The sequence below is a fragment of the Notolepis coatsorum genome, assembly GCF_963971535.1.
Source record: "Notolepis coatsorum genome assembly, chromosome: 2".
Classification (NCBI taxonomy): Eukaryota; Metazoa; Chordata; class Actinopteri; order Aulopiformes; family Paralepididae; genus Notolepis; species Notolepis coatsorum.
Genome location: NC_140166.1, coordinates 173,589,767 through 173,603,887, shown reverse-complemented (window position 1 = coordinate 173,603,887; position 14,121 = coordinate 173,589,767). Strand labels below are relative to the sequence as shown.

The 14,121-nt window shown below is 41.3% G+C and overlaps 2 protein-coding genes across 5 annotated transcripts in view; one reads left to right on the top strand and one right to left on the bottom strand.

Annotated features, from left to right (window-relative positions):
• Window positions 1-7,940, top strand: part of tmem131 (transmembrane protein 131) — an 86,528-nt gene extending 78,588 nt beyond the window's left edge. For all 3 annotated transcript variants that reach the window (XM_084309238.1, XM_084309237.1, XM_084309236.1), the window contains exons 37-41: window positions 670-785; window positions 901-982; window positions 2,260-2,363; window positions 5,673-5,827; window positions 6,575-7,940. In XM_084309238.1, coding sequence (XP_084165364.1) covers window positions 670-785; window positions 901-982; window positions 2,260-2,363; window positions 5,673-5,827; window positions 6,575-6,841 — 724 coding nt within the window. In that variant the 3' untranslated portion in view covers window positions 6,842-7,940. The remainder of the gene's footprint in view (window positions 1-669; window positions 786-900; window positions 983-2,259; window positions 2,364-5,672; window positions 5,828-6,574) is intronic.
• Window positions 7,941-7,968: 28 nt separating this feature from the next.
• Window positions 7,969-14,047, bottom strand: LOC311224317 (inosine-uridine preferring nucleoside hydrolase). Of its 2 annotated transcripts, none has more exons than XM_084309256.1 (6): window positions 13,942-14,047; window positions 10,494-10,682; window positions 9,819-10,001; window positions 8,864-8,975; window positions 8,646-8,782; window positions 7,969-8,553 (listed from the first exon to the last, which is right to left on the bottom strand). In XM_084309256.1, the coding sequence occupies exons 2-6, from the start codon at window positions 10,674-10,676 to the stop codon at window positions 8,188-8,190; spliced, it is 981 nt and encodes a 326-aa protein (XP_084165382.1). In that variant the 5' UTR covers window positions 10,677-10,682; window positions 13,942-14,047; the 3' UTR covers window positions 7,969-8,187. The 2 variants fall into 2 exon arrangements, with proteins under 2 accessions (XP_084165382.1, XP_084165383.1); XM_084309257.1 differs by having other exon boundaries at window positions 10,494-10,679; window positions 13,942-13,984.
• Between the last annotated feature and the right edge of the window lie 74 nt (window positions 14,048-14,121).

Genomic DNA, 14,121 nt, shown 5'->3' with positions numbered 1-14,121 from the left:
TTTCCATTTATTAAAAAAAAAAATTATAATAATTTTTTTTTAACCTCCTATAATAGTGGGGGTCGCGGCTCTCTGACACCGTTATTTGGGGGTCGCGGCCTGAAAAGTTTGGGAACCCCTGGTGTAGGACACACCATGTGACACAAGCGCTTCACAGCTTAGGGCTTGTGTCCATAGCGAACGTTTTTTTCAAGGCGGACCGATTTGAAAAAAAAGGGAAAAAAAGCTCACAGCGTTTTCCTGGGTCTCGCGACTGCCGCGGCCGCCTCCGCCCCTTCCTCGATGTTGATTACCTTGATGAGCGCGCTCCTTTCCAAAAGTTGGCGCTGAGAGCGCTCCGCCCAAAAACGCTGCCGCCGAGAGCTCATAAACGCAAGGCGCGCGGCTGGGAAAAGGGTGCCTGTCGCGTCTCCAGCATAGAAATGAATGACAGGAAGGAGCTGACAACTCATAAAACGTCCGCTATGGACACAAGCCCTTAGGCAGCCATTCAAAGTGCCAACCTTCTCATCGGGAGCAGTTAGGGGTTCAGTGTCTTGCTCAAGGACACTTCGACACTGCTGCGGGGAGCCGGAATCGAACCGGGAACCTTCCGATTACCAGACGACCGCTCTACCTCCTGATCCACTGTTGCCCCCTTCTGATATACCCTTTTCTTTTCATTTGAAGTGAGGGAAGCTTGAAGAAGGCCCCAGGGAACAAGTTGCCTAAAGCCACATCACTCCCTGGTAAAAATGGGAACCCCACTTTTGCCGCTGTTGCTGCTGGTTACGACAGAAGCCCAGGTGAGTTACCTGTATGTAATTGATCATGTACATGATCAAGGTGTGTCCACTAAGCCCCTGTGATTTTAGTTTTGGAAAGATGCAAATAAAACATGCCGCTTTGTCTCGTCGCCAGGTGGCGCCGGCGCGGGTCAAATTGAGAACCAAGGGAAGGTTCTTGCTCACATGACGTCAGTGGAGAGCGACAGCTCCGACAGGTAATACGACAAAATGACAGTTTCACTCTGAAAACATCAGACTGCCACTTCTTCACCTAATATTCTATATACATCTACATATTCTGTTCCACTGTATTTTCATTCTAATTTAGTATTTTACTACATCCTACACAATTGAACAGCCCTGTCCTATATTCTATTCTATTGTATTTTTTTTTATTCTAATTTAGTTTATATATTCCATTTTATTTTATTATACTTTGTCTGTTAACACTTCCAGTGCCACTGGTTAACATGGTAAAACGTGGTTAAATGCCAGCACCCACTTCAATGATAGCGTTGTGAACGCATAATCTCTGTCTTAAATTATGGCTATGTGTCTTAGCTGCCCGTCGTTTATCAATGACTTGTTTGCAGTCAACATTGTCTAAACGGATTGTTTTTTAATCGGTTCATTTCCGTTTTATAGCATTTTGAAAGCCCTTGTTTTTCAGGAAAATATATAGATTCCATGATAAACGGCATTTACTGGAATATTCTGGCATACACAAAAACTGTCATTTTTCGGCCTATTTATGAATCGTTTTCAGATAAACGTTATATTATCGATAGTATATGTGTACTTATGCACGCTATAGAAGCGGGCTGAAATATCGATTCTCTCATTTCCTGATCAGCGCGCACACACAGACACACACACACACACACACACATATGGGACACGTTGATATATCTGTGAAAAAAGCTCTGATTATCCCAAGACTGGTAAAATAGATTCCTTACCTCAGATCAGATGTTATCCAAAAAGATTATTCCAATTCCTGATCGCCATTCCAAATATCGATCGTGTTTATTGATTCAGCGTTGGGTGCTGGAAATACATAATCCACGCTGTTCTGATGGTCGGCGATCACAATGGATTCTTCAGTTGGCTTGATGGAAAAGTAAAATGAGGAAACTGCCCCCCCCCCCCCCCCCTTCATCAGTCTAAACTAATGGGGTGCAGTACCACAGGGAGAGACGATAGGGGGCGGTATCTTCCCAATTGAGCTCAGAGAGACTCTGCAACACTAGCGTGAGGCTCGATTGATGAAATATGAATTCAAATCGCCAATAAAAAAGAATACGACATAAAAACGCTATATAGCGTTGGTGGCATTCAAAGGGCGGCATGAACTAACGACAAAACGCGTCGCTGGCACTCAAAGTGTTCATGTTGCACCAAATTACCAAAACAAATTCCTTGTATGTGTAAACTTACTTGGCAATAAAGACCTTTCTGATTCTGAGTGCAATTTCTCTTAATTCCTTCACAGCTCTGGTTTATGGAGCCCCATTGACACGGCCAGCAGCCCTACCTTCAGTTCTGCCAACTCCTTCTCTGCATTTGGACCCAACAACTCTTTCAACCTGACAGGAGGTAAAAACCCGAGTGGCTAGAACCGCTTAGAAGAGAACACGTCATTTGTAATGGGGCCAGGTGTATAGAGCTTTGCATAGATTTTCCTAGGCTGCATACACTCAAAAGGTGGACGCATGCATATACACTAGTAGTGTGGACATTTCTCGATTCTAAGATGCATCGCGACGTGGACGATTCTGCATCGATGCAATGACGGAACATAATCGATTATTAAAATACTCTCTTGCTAGCTTTTATGTTCTTTTACAATGTAGCGCTTTGGGATTTGCTCCACAACTATAAAGCGCCCTACAAATCAAATATATTATTATTATTGTATTATTAAAGCTAGTGCTCTGGTCATGCATCCACTCAACCTATAGAAAATACAGCATCAGGCTATTCTAAAAGTATTGATACTAATAAAATGGAGTATTGAACCATTTTTAACAGCTGGGTATCGAGATACCTTTCTAGTATCTGTATCATGCAAGACATTTATTTTGACATTCTGATTTAAAGGGGAACTATCTTATAAATGGCATTTTTCAGTGTTTAGCATTGTTTCCTAGCTATATGGACTTATATTAATAGGATCTATGTCTCTAATTCTCATATTGGCGCATTCTTCCAATTCTCCTCACAATATTCACCCTCACTGAACTGAGTCATCTGAAAATGTGCTGATCTGTGATGTCAGATGTCTCAGCTGCATAATAATGTGGCAACTCAGGCATCAAGCCCCACAGTGGTTGGAGCCCAGCCTCAAAACGGCTCGAGATCTTGAGGTAGAAAAATGCTGTTTTTGAGTACTTGATTAGAAATACAAAACAATGAATTAAAAATACAGAGGTGTTCCATAGACTCACAGGAATTGTGTAAACGTGCCCAAATAGTGAAAGAAATAGTAAAATAGTTCCCCTTTAAGAACTTTCTAAATAAAAGTTAATTTATCTGACTGCTTGTATTAATTGATGAAAAAGTAGCCATGTGCAGTAATATAGATTATAAAATTGAGGATGTAATATATTATTGAGCTGCATCAAGATGCATCGTCGGATTGAATCGTGGACAGCTGAATCATAATCGAATAGTGAGGCCAGTGAAGATTCACAGCTCTAATATACACATACATTCTCAGATTCAGAAGGTATTGGTGTGCATGCGTGATTTCTTGTTATAAACCTAAATAAGTTTATAGCATTTAGAATAATTCAGATATTTAACGGTTTCATAAATTCAAGGTCTCTTTCACTGTCTATGGAGCAGCCGCAGCTCCAGGCTTTACATCTTGGCGACGTTGCAAATTGAAATTTCTCTCTTTTGCTAGTGTTAGGAAAGAGGGGTGCATGTTGTTTACAAATATTAACTGAACTGTCCCGGGGCCGAGAAATAACGTGTATTCTTAAAATGGGTGTCATTCCCCTTTTTTAAAGTTGATTTAGTTGTGGTGTTTTTTTTTTTTTAACTTACATTTTTATTTGCATTTTTGATTTACAAACATCTCAGACAATACAATTAAACAGACAGAAACAATAAAGAAAAAATTATAACATCAAAAAGAATAGTGATGCACCGATGTGAAAATGGTGGCCGATACCGATAACCGACATTAATATTGCTGTTCTGGCCGGCACCGACATCCACCGATGTCGACATCTCTGCACAGAAAACACTTTTTTATGATAATCAAACAAAGAGCTACTTTCCAAAACGCATACTTTTTTTTTACTTTTGTAACTTATTTTCAGAAATTACTGATATTTTGAAACAATTTAAGGCCAAAACATGTAAAAAGAAAAAATAATATTAAATTTTAATAAAAAAATAAAAATAAAAAATTATATCGGCCCATATCGGCCCTATCTTGATATCGGGCCGATACCGATATGTAAAAAAAACGGCCATATCGGCCGATATTATGTCAGCAGCCAATATATCGTGCATCACTAAAAAAGAAAACAAAAATAAAAGAGAGGGGGTGACATGGGTTCAACGGTCAATTCTATCTTTACCTTGTTTATTTACATTTCAATTTATTTTATAGTTCCCTTGTTCCCTTTTCATTTTTTTTTTTTTAAACAATATGTTTATAGGTATTTTCTTTTTTTTTCCCCAGTTTAACAGCATCAGTTCAACAACCATACAAAAGGAAATGCTACCAACTGCCCCCCCCCCCCTCCCCGAGTTACAGAAAAATAGATGCATATTAACCCCCCCCCCCCCCCCCCTGAAAAAAAAAAAAAAAAAAAAATCGGCCAGACCCCCCCTCCCTCCCCCCAGACTAGGACCTCGACAAATTCAGTTTTTTCTTTTTTTTTACACATTTTGAGAGTTTTGTAAACCCAGTTACACCCGTCTAACAGGTGCCCATACTTCTACACCAAACAAATAAATGTCTACCATTACATCTTTTCTCTTCAAAGAGCAACTAATAACATTTACAGTATCATTCATTGCAATATATACCCTTCAGAAAGACAAAAGGGAGCTTCAATAATAGCCTATATCATCAACCTACTATGTAATCTGTTCTAAGTATTGCCTAAACCCAGCCCAGCATTTATCAAAGAGACGTGGTTTTTTCTTAAGATTGAACATTATTTTCTCTGATGCCATGTACGAAGAGATTTCACTAAGCCACATAGACATGGGGGGGGGATTCAGCACTTTTCCACAGCATGGCAATACACTTGTTCCCTGCAATCATGGCCAATTTAATGATCCGCACCTTGCCTCTTATCTGGAGAAATGTCAGACATGTCTCCTAATAATGCTAATTTAGGTGTACATGGGATCTCAAGGCCTGTGACCTCTTCGAGAATCTCCCAAATTGAGCCCCAGTAAGGTCTCAGTTTGTTACATTCCCAGAACATGTGGAGCAGGCTACCTGTTTCCGTTGAGCACCTAGGGCAAAGGTCAGAGATAGCCTCATTCATCCTGTGAAGTCTTTCCGGCGTAAAATAGGTTCTATGGAGAATGTTAAATTGCATAAGTTTATGTCGAGTGTTATATGAAAAAGATAGTGCAGACTCACATAGTGATTCCCATTCATCTTCATCAAAGGTACAGTCCAGGTCCCGCTCCCATTTGTTCTTGGCATTTAGGGGTATAATTTCTGTACTGGTCAGGATTCTATCATATGTTAATGATAGGATGCCTCTAGTGTGAATAACTCCTTTTAGAATATCATCTATGAGGAGGGGTTTTGGAAGAGTGGAGTTTCCTCCCTGACCTGTACCTATGAAGTGTCTGACCTGTAGGTATTTAAAGAAATTAGTAGTTGTGGTGTTTTTAATGGAGTAAGCGTGGATTGGTTTGTTTCAGTCTTTAGTGGAATGAGCTTCCCAAAGACCTCGGAGTCTCCGCAAAGCTGGCCAGAGTTCAATGCTGTACCCTCCTCCTCCATCTGGGATGTCCCAGGCAGCGACTCCCTGCACTCCTGGCCCAGCAGCTCTGGCTCACCCACGGCCCCAACAACGGTAAGATCCCTTCTTTGCCCTTTCTGTCGATTCTTATAAAGCATCTCTCCCAGTCCTCCATAGCACTCTAAAATAGTTTATTTTTGTTAATAAATTATATTTACAAGCCCTTTTCAGGGAGCTCATGAAGACACTTTACAGAAAAGGAACATGTAAAAGTCAAAACCAAGGACCTTAGGGGAGAAAAGACATACAGTACTAGAACATAACATACAAAAACAAGATCAACATTAAAGATACATCTATAGATGTAGGCTATAGATAAATCAAAATAAATGTTTATGTTCTTTTATCACATACGTCTTGCACTGATTATCACTTATGCACCATTATCTGTCCCAACAATGATAAAAAGGTTGTTTTGCAGGTAGATATTTTAGTTTGAAATTTCCTGGAAAACGATAAAAAGAAAATTCATGAGTCATCCTGCACACAGGGGCATGTACTAATTCAGCATACAATGAAATGCCTTCTAGAATGACATTTACAGCACATTGTAACTAAGCTAGCACAAATGTTCAATGATGGCGTGCTAGCTAATGTTACTAATGTTGCATGTACATTGCTAACATTCGCTTGCTAGCCAATGGATCGACTGTAATGCACATTCAGTGCTATTGACTACTGTAAAGTCCATCCCTAGCTTCCTGTTTTACAGGAAATGCGTAAATATGTGGAATCAAATAGCATTCTGCTAGCCTTTTCCTGGGGACTTTAAAAGATTTATTTTTTATTTTTTTTCTGTAGTCAATCCTGGGAAACACCCGCAGCCCGTGGTCAACAACCACGCCGTTCGGCAGCTCCATCTGGTCCACAAGCGGAGACTCCGCCTTGCACTCCTTCGCTCCGTCTACCAACTCCACACCTCTCTCCGACCTGGTCAGCCACCCGGCTCCGCCCGCTCCGGCCCCCGTGGAGATGAGCCGCACCTACAACCCGTGGAACATGTGGCGCCCCACCCTGAGTAGGCGGAGCTCTGAGCCTTGGCCCAACCCCTCTGACAACAGCAATTGAAGAGTGCACGCCTTCACACACGACGTGTCGCAGGTTTGACGTACTCTGTACGCCAAAAGCAAATACTTTATCAGTGAATCCCAACTGAAAGCAGTGTTATACTTTTATGTATTTGGTAGCCCAGTGCTTTAGGTTACCAGTCCCCCCCATTTTGTCCTCTGCAGCTTTTTATTCAGGGGGAGAGAAATACAGACTTATTTTGGTTTTTCATTTTGGCAGCTGCCCATAAATGCAATAATAATTATAAAAAAAATAAAAAAAAGATAGTATGGAGTATTTTGCTAATGCAAGGATATTTTACTCTGGTTTTTAAATGTTCCATGCATTCGGTAATGCTGCATCCATTTTTGGAAATTTGATATGCGAAGCAATGCCACTGTCCTAAGTTCAGTATTACTACTTTGGAAGAAGTATCTCACGTGAAGCCACATATCTTCTGTTTTTACGATTGTTTTCATTATTTTCTCTGGCCCAAAGGCATTTTTTAAACAATGGGTTACGCAATTCTCTACATCTTACCAGCAATTACGACGCTGGACATATCCTCTTCATTAGAGTTCAATTCATTTGACAGCAGGGATGTCTCATACCCTGTTAATGTGTGTTCAGAACACTGCTGGCCAAATCAGAAAGACTTCAGAGGCATTTTGCCAATTTAACATGAATCCTATTATTCTGTTGAGAACATGTGATAATGACTCAGACATAAAACTTGCCTGTGTGTCCTGTGTCTCCACAGCTCAGCTGTAGCCACACCCCCGCCCAATGATGTCACTCAGAGGCGTCTCCGGGTGACATCATCTGGGGAAGTTTCTCAGCCGACGATGCGGTTGAACCCTCCATGGTACGTTTTATGTCCGACTACCATCACATCCTGCTCACAACAGAATGATGGGATTAAGGTTGAAAATCCAAGAAGTAGTCCTTTAACAGAGGTTTATTACCCTCTCTCGTTTTTAAACTGGGCTCTTCCCGAAATTCAAATAAAGTATTTTGTTGGAAACATTTTTAATTGGGTCAAGTCAAGTGTTCAGAGAATACCTGATCGGGTCTCGAGGTTTGTACTGCGCATTACCTCCATTTGTCAGCAACTTGGAATAAAAAGACAGATTTAAAAAAGACACGTTTCACTTGTTATGTTTATTAAACATTTGTTGTTACTTCAAGTCCTTCACATTTGAACATTGATTTGAATCAGTGGTGTGTGTTGATTTGTGTCAGGGGAGGCTTCCCCTTTGGATACAATTTTGCTAATTTAAATCAACTAGATCGATTTGTCTATTGATTTGTGACCGTTAGTCGCCTAAGCATTTAGCATTTCTTTAGTCGAGGACAGCCCCCAGATGTTACTTCTTGCAAGGTTGTTTGAGGGAATCCATGAGTAACGGGCCGAACTTGGCGAGATCGCACGTATTCATAACAAACACACTGTGGCTCTTGTTCAGTTTGTTTGTCCGATCCAACGCCATCATGCCACGACCGAGGGTCCCCTGCAGCTCCACGCGGACGGCACATTCCACACTCTGGGTCACCACGCTGCTGTCGATGCAGGCCGCCACTGCATAGGCGTCGTACGAGACGAACCCGGGCCCAAAGTAGACGTCCCTCTTACTCATCATGGCCTCTCTGGAGTAGGCCCAACATTTAGACGTGATCATCTTCATGAAATGTGCCGCAGGTGTGTCCTGGTTGATCAGTTCTTCAAAGAACTCCTGTTGAAATAGAAGTACGAGGCGAATCGTAGTTAAAACGGGTACCAAAAGCAGTGTGTGGTTTGTGTGGCGTTCCCAAGCACAACTCTTACCCATGGCAGTTTATTTCTGCACGCGTATTCCCACGTTGCGATGTGTGTTGGGCAGAGGAAGTCCTCCAGTACAATATAAGCAGATTCCGGATCCATTACAAAGTTAAATTCTCCGCACAACGTCACATTCCCTTTTCCTGCAAAGACAAATCGTTACTGGCATAAAAACAAGAGAGTTTCCGGAACATATACACTCCTTCATTAAATGCCAACGTTACCTTCCATGTTGCCACCCATAATGAATAGATCTTTGAGCTTTTGAGGAAACAGTGGATCCAGTCTGACGGCTAGAGCCAGGTTTGTGAGTGGGCCAAGAGCAACCAGAGACACCTGTAGCAGCCAGGCAGATGTGTCAGTATTCAGCACTGATACATCTTATAAGGCTAAAATAGGGTATCAATATCAGAATTTACCCAATAGAAAAATCTGATGCCAAAAGCAATATGATAGAAGAAGAAGTCTTTATTTGTCATGCAGATTTTAACACACACATGCGATGGGCGACCCACAGGAGCACACGCATGCACTGAGTCGCTGAATGAAATGTTCTCTGCACCTCCCATCCCGTCGTCCTTCCCCCCATGGGCAGCCGGGAGCAGACAAGGGCTGCAGCGTGCGCCGCGCCCGGGACCAATTCAAGTGCTCCTGTCCATCATTAGCGATCTGTTGTGCATGTTTTTCCATTGGGTTTATCTTATCGGGAGGGGAAACCCTTGTGAGCACGGGGAGAACATGCAAACTCCACACAGAAAGGCCCGGGAGATGCCCCACCTGGGTAACCGGCAACACTGCAACCTGGTCCCCAAGCTGTAATCGAACCCAGGACCTTCTAGCTGTGAGGCGACAGTGTTAACCACTACACCACCAGTGCATTTTACACACAGGAGCATGAAAAATATCTAATGGACGAAAAATGGATTCTACTGTAGGTCAAGTATTCCGCACAAGTGATGGATCAGATCGGTACTGGCAGACTGGGTATCAAGCAATAATTAAAGACCCAGGATTCAGAATCTGTACTGGCAGTGAAAAGGTGATTTTTGGTGCATCCCTTAGGGGGAAAAGTACTGCAGTTGACACACAACACAAGAGGGCAGCCGTGCCTTCTGGAGCCGAGAGCATGTCATGTTGGAGGAGTCGCAAGGAAACTGAAAAATTGTTGCACCAATGCACCTTGTTCTGGTTTTCAGACACCAGTCTGATCATGGCATTCACAGCATGCTCTTTCTGGAGCTTCTCCTTCCACCTTGGATCTCTGTCGTCAATCACGTCCCCGAGGCCATCGGTTCCAAAGTGGTCACTCGTTGGTTTAATGGCCCCGACGAGAGGATCGGCAGAGCCACGGAACACTGGGATCTGTGGAAGTGAGTACTTTGCTTAGAGCAGGGGTTACCACAGCAGGACGCACCACAAGGGACATTATTTTGCATTATTTTAACCTTATGATTATTGAAAGTGTAGTGTGTATTGCCCGTTTACAAATGGTCTTTCACTTAAACAAGGATGTTATGATATTGTTAGGCTGCTCAACTATGAGAAATACATCAATGGAAATGTAATAATTTGATTTCTTATTACTGGATCTTGTAAACAAAGTCACAGACTCAGAACAGTAAGTGTGTGCTTTTCAGGTGTTTAACCTATTCTACACTGCACAGAAATTCTGCATTTTATTTAAAAAACTGGTAAAGGCAGCCATGTTGGAAGAAGGAGAACAACAAACATTCTGTGCAAGGCCTCCATCTGGGCAAGAAGTGACTTTTGTATGTCTGAGTGAAGGAACAGTTGTTTGGAGGATCAAGAAAAGAGTGTGTGGTTTGAGATGGGTCAATAGTTTCACATACTTGCCTTCTCTTGTTCACAGACTGAGAGCACGTACAAAACATTTTGACATACATACTCCACGGCTGCATTCCCAAAACAACAGGTTATGGCCAGGATCTGAATGTTGGGCGCTGCTAGAGCCATCATTATAGCCTGGGCATCATCTATGCCACAGTCTGTGTCAATGATCACCAACTTTTTGTCCATGGTCTTCTGTAGAAATTCACATTAACAAACAAAGACGGTGATTGGTGGGAAAGATGAATAACAAAACATATGTTTAAATGGGGCCTATTCTGCAAATGAAGAAACATTTTAAACAATCCTAAATAGAATTCACCAAATGCTAAATTCATTTGTATTAATTGTATTGCTATCAGTAACAACATAGTCCTTTCGTAATGTCATGCACGTCTGTCAAAATCAGTTTCCTAGTAGTACAGTGCCTAGATCACTCCATTCAGGCAACTACCGCCCTGTTTCTATTCTTACCTCCATCTCGAAAGTCATGGAAAAAAAATTCTATGAACAGGTTGAAAAGTACGTTGCGGAAAAAAAAGCTAATCTACGAATTCCAATCTGGCTTCAGAACATCGCACTCCACTGACACATGCCTTCTCTATTTGAATGACCACATCAAACAAGAGGTGGACGCAGGCAAATACTGCGTGGTCATGCTGGACCTCAAAGGCTCTCGACACTGTCAATCACTCCATTCTGATTGACAAACTAAAAGCAATTGGTTTTGATAGTTCATCAGTGATGCAATCCTACCTGGAGGGGAGAGAACAGATGGTGGAGGTAAACGGTACACTACCCCCCCTCCCGTCCCAGTGAGCTGTGGTGTTCCACAAGGAAGCATATTAGGACCGTTACTGTTCCTAATTTATGCAAATGACATGTCATCAGCTTGTGACTGCAACTTGTTCCTGTTCACGGATGACTCAGCCCTGCTGATCTCCAACAGGGACAAGTTGCAGGTTGAAAAAGCCCTCAGCTCTGAACTCGGCAGAATCTGCACATGGCTCGCTGATAACAAACTATCATTACACCTGGATAAAACAGAGTCCATTCTCTTTGGATCAAATAACAAACTCAGCGAGGGCAACGGCTTCTCTGTTACAGTGGGTGACTGACAATATTGTCACAAGGAAAGATGAAATTACCTACCTAGGTTCCATCCTAGAGGCAAATCTTTCCTGTGACAAAATGGCAACCAATGTAATCAAAAAAGTCAACCAACAAACAAGATTCTTGTACCAGATGATCTCCTCTAGTAAACAAGAATACCTTGAAGACTCTTAACAGGAGCACTCATTCAAGGGTACTACGACTATGCTTGCACCTCATGGTACCAAAGCACCTCAAAGGCCCTAAAAACAAGACAACAAACATCACAAAACAAACTGGTCAGTACTGCTTGCCCTTACTCCTAAAACCCACCGTCCTCACCCCTGCCCATTTTGACAACCTAGGATCAGTAGTAGGATGGCTTAGAGTAGACGACAGAGTACAGCAACTTGCAATGGGCCTGGTCTACAAGATACACTACACGACTAAGATACCCATTTACATGTCGAAATACTTCCCAAAGGTCAGTGAATTCCACGACCACAACACCAGAGGGAGTTCCACAAATCATGTTCAACCCAGATTCGGCTCAAACAAGGGACTAAACACGTTTCGCAATTATGCCACAACTGTGGAACGCCCTACCCACAGCCGTAAAATTATGTGAATCCCTACCCTCCTTCAAAACCACTCTCAAAGAGCACCTACAGGGAGGCTGCAATTCGAAACTGGCCCCCGTAAATGTCCTAACCCATCCACCCAATGTACAGTTCATGTATATTATTGTCTTAGTGTATATTTGTATATCTTGTATGTCATAAATGTCTGGATGTAACAGTACTGTAGGACCCTGATGTAAACGAATGAATGAATGAAAAGTGTATTTCTTGGACATGTTATTCTTCTTATTTCTTCAACCAACTCAGTGTCTTGATCCATCAGACCAAACAATCATAACAACAAATTAAAAAAATCCTTAAAGAAAAAAAACATTTAAAAAAAAAAATAAAGAAAAAACAGGAATTATAAACAAAAGAGCAATGTGTTTGGTTGGCAGACATGTCCAAAAAAAGGAGTAGAGGGTAGCTTAGCTTATTGATCCCTACCCCCTTACATTTGTATTTGTTCTTCCATTAATATTACTAGCATTAATTTAGTATATTACAATATAGAATATTATTTTTACTTATATTAAAAGTTTACAATAAAAAACATGATTCACTTGACAGCAGTGAATATAGTACATCACTACATACACAATATAACATAATTTTGTTTATCCTCACTACTCATTTCTGTATTTTTCTAATGTGTATTTTTTTAACTGCTTTTTAAATTGTGCCACATGTTTACTCAGTTTGATGTAATCGGGTAAATTATTCCACAACTTCACTCCACACACCGATATGCACATGCTTTTCAGCATGGTGTGTACCATTGGTTGTTTGAGATTCCCTCTCCCTCTTAAATTATATTCACCTTCCCTGTCTGAACCATTTTTGAATGTTGCCTACGTGAGACTGCAATTCGCCTACGTGAGACTGCAATTCGAAACTGGCCCCTACAAATGTCCTAACCTAGTTGTACAGTAAATGACCAAGTAAGGCTTTGTCAGTATTCCAATGTACAGTGTAAAATGTGTGTGTGTCCCCTGGGATTAGTTTGTATCTGGCTTTGTATACAATGAGGGCAGTTTTGTAATCCACTAGGTCCATACATTTCAATGCTTGTAGCTTTATAAATAAGTTATTGGTGTGTTCATAATATCCTACATTGTTGAAGAGTACAGTACAGTGTATACAGTGTTTTTTGGTTTAGAATGTGTCTTATCTTGCATAAAACACCAACACTCCGTCTCCGTGCCAATTTAGTCCTGACATATTTGCTATGAGGTTTCCAGTAAACAAGACAAACGTATTTCTATGGTACATATCCTTAACATTTGTGTGTATTGAGCCATACACTGTATTGTACCCATTCTGCAATCTGTACAATTTTCCATCAAACACATTACATTAGGTTCGGAGTGAGGTTAGGTTTAACAAACGTTTTGGTTGAAAATGTACTCCGGTTTATTGACTTGGGTTACAACCCACGAACCTTTGGACGCGATAGGAGAGTGACCAATACACCAGAATAGCGAATTAGACATGAAGTAACCACGAGTTTCACTATGCTGTGCAAAATGTTCTCAAACCTTTGTGTTTCAAGGACCCCCGGGCCATACAGTGGGACCCCCATTTTAAAATGTTTGGTCTCAGGGACCTCCATCTGAAGTGTTTCAGTTATGACAATAATGTTCGTCAAATCGCTCTGAAACATAATATGTTGGAAACCTGTCTGAAATTGTTATACCGTAGCTACGTTGAAAGTAATATATAAGTAAACATATTATTCTCACCAGTCACCTCCGAAAAAGTTTCGTCCGATTGAAGTTTTACTAAAACCACTGCTTGGCCAGAGCCCTAGGATCATCTTTTGCATCACATAGACGGGTGATATAATCGAAAATAAATAAACACTTGTTTGTCATAAGAGACATTTTAAAAAGGAAACGCGCAAGCAATTAATTAATATAACA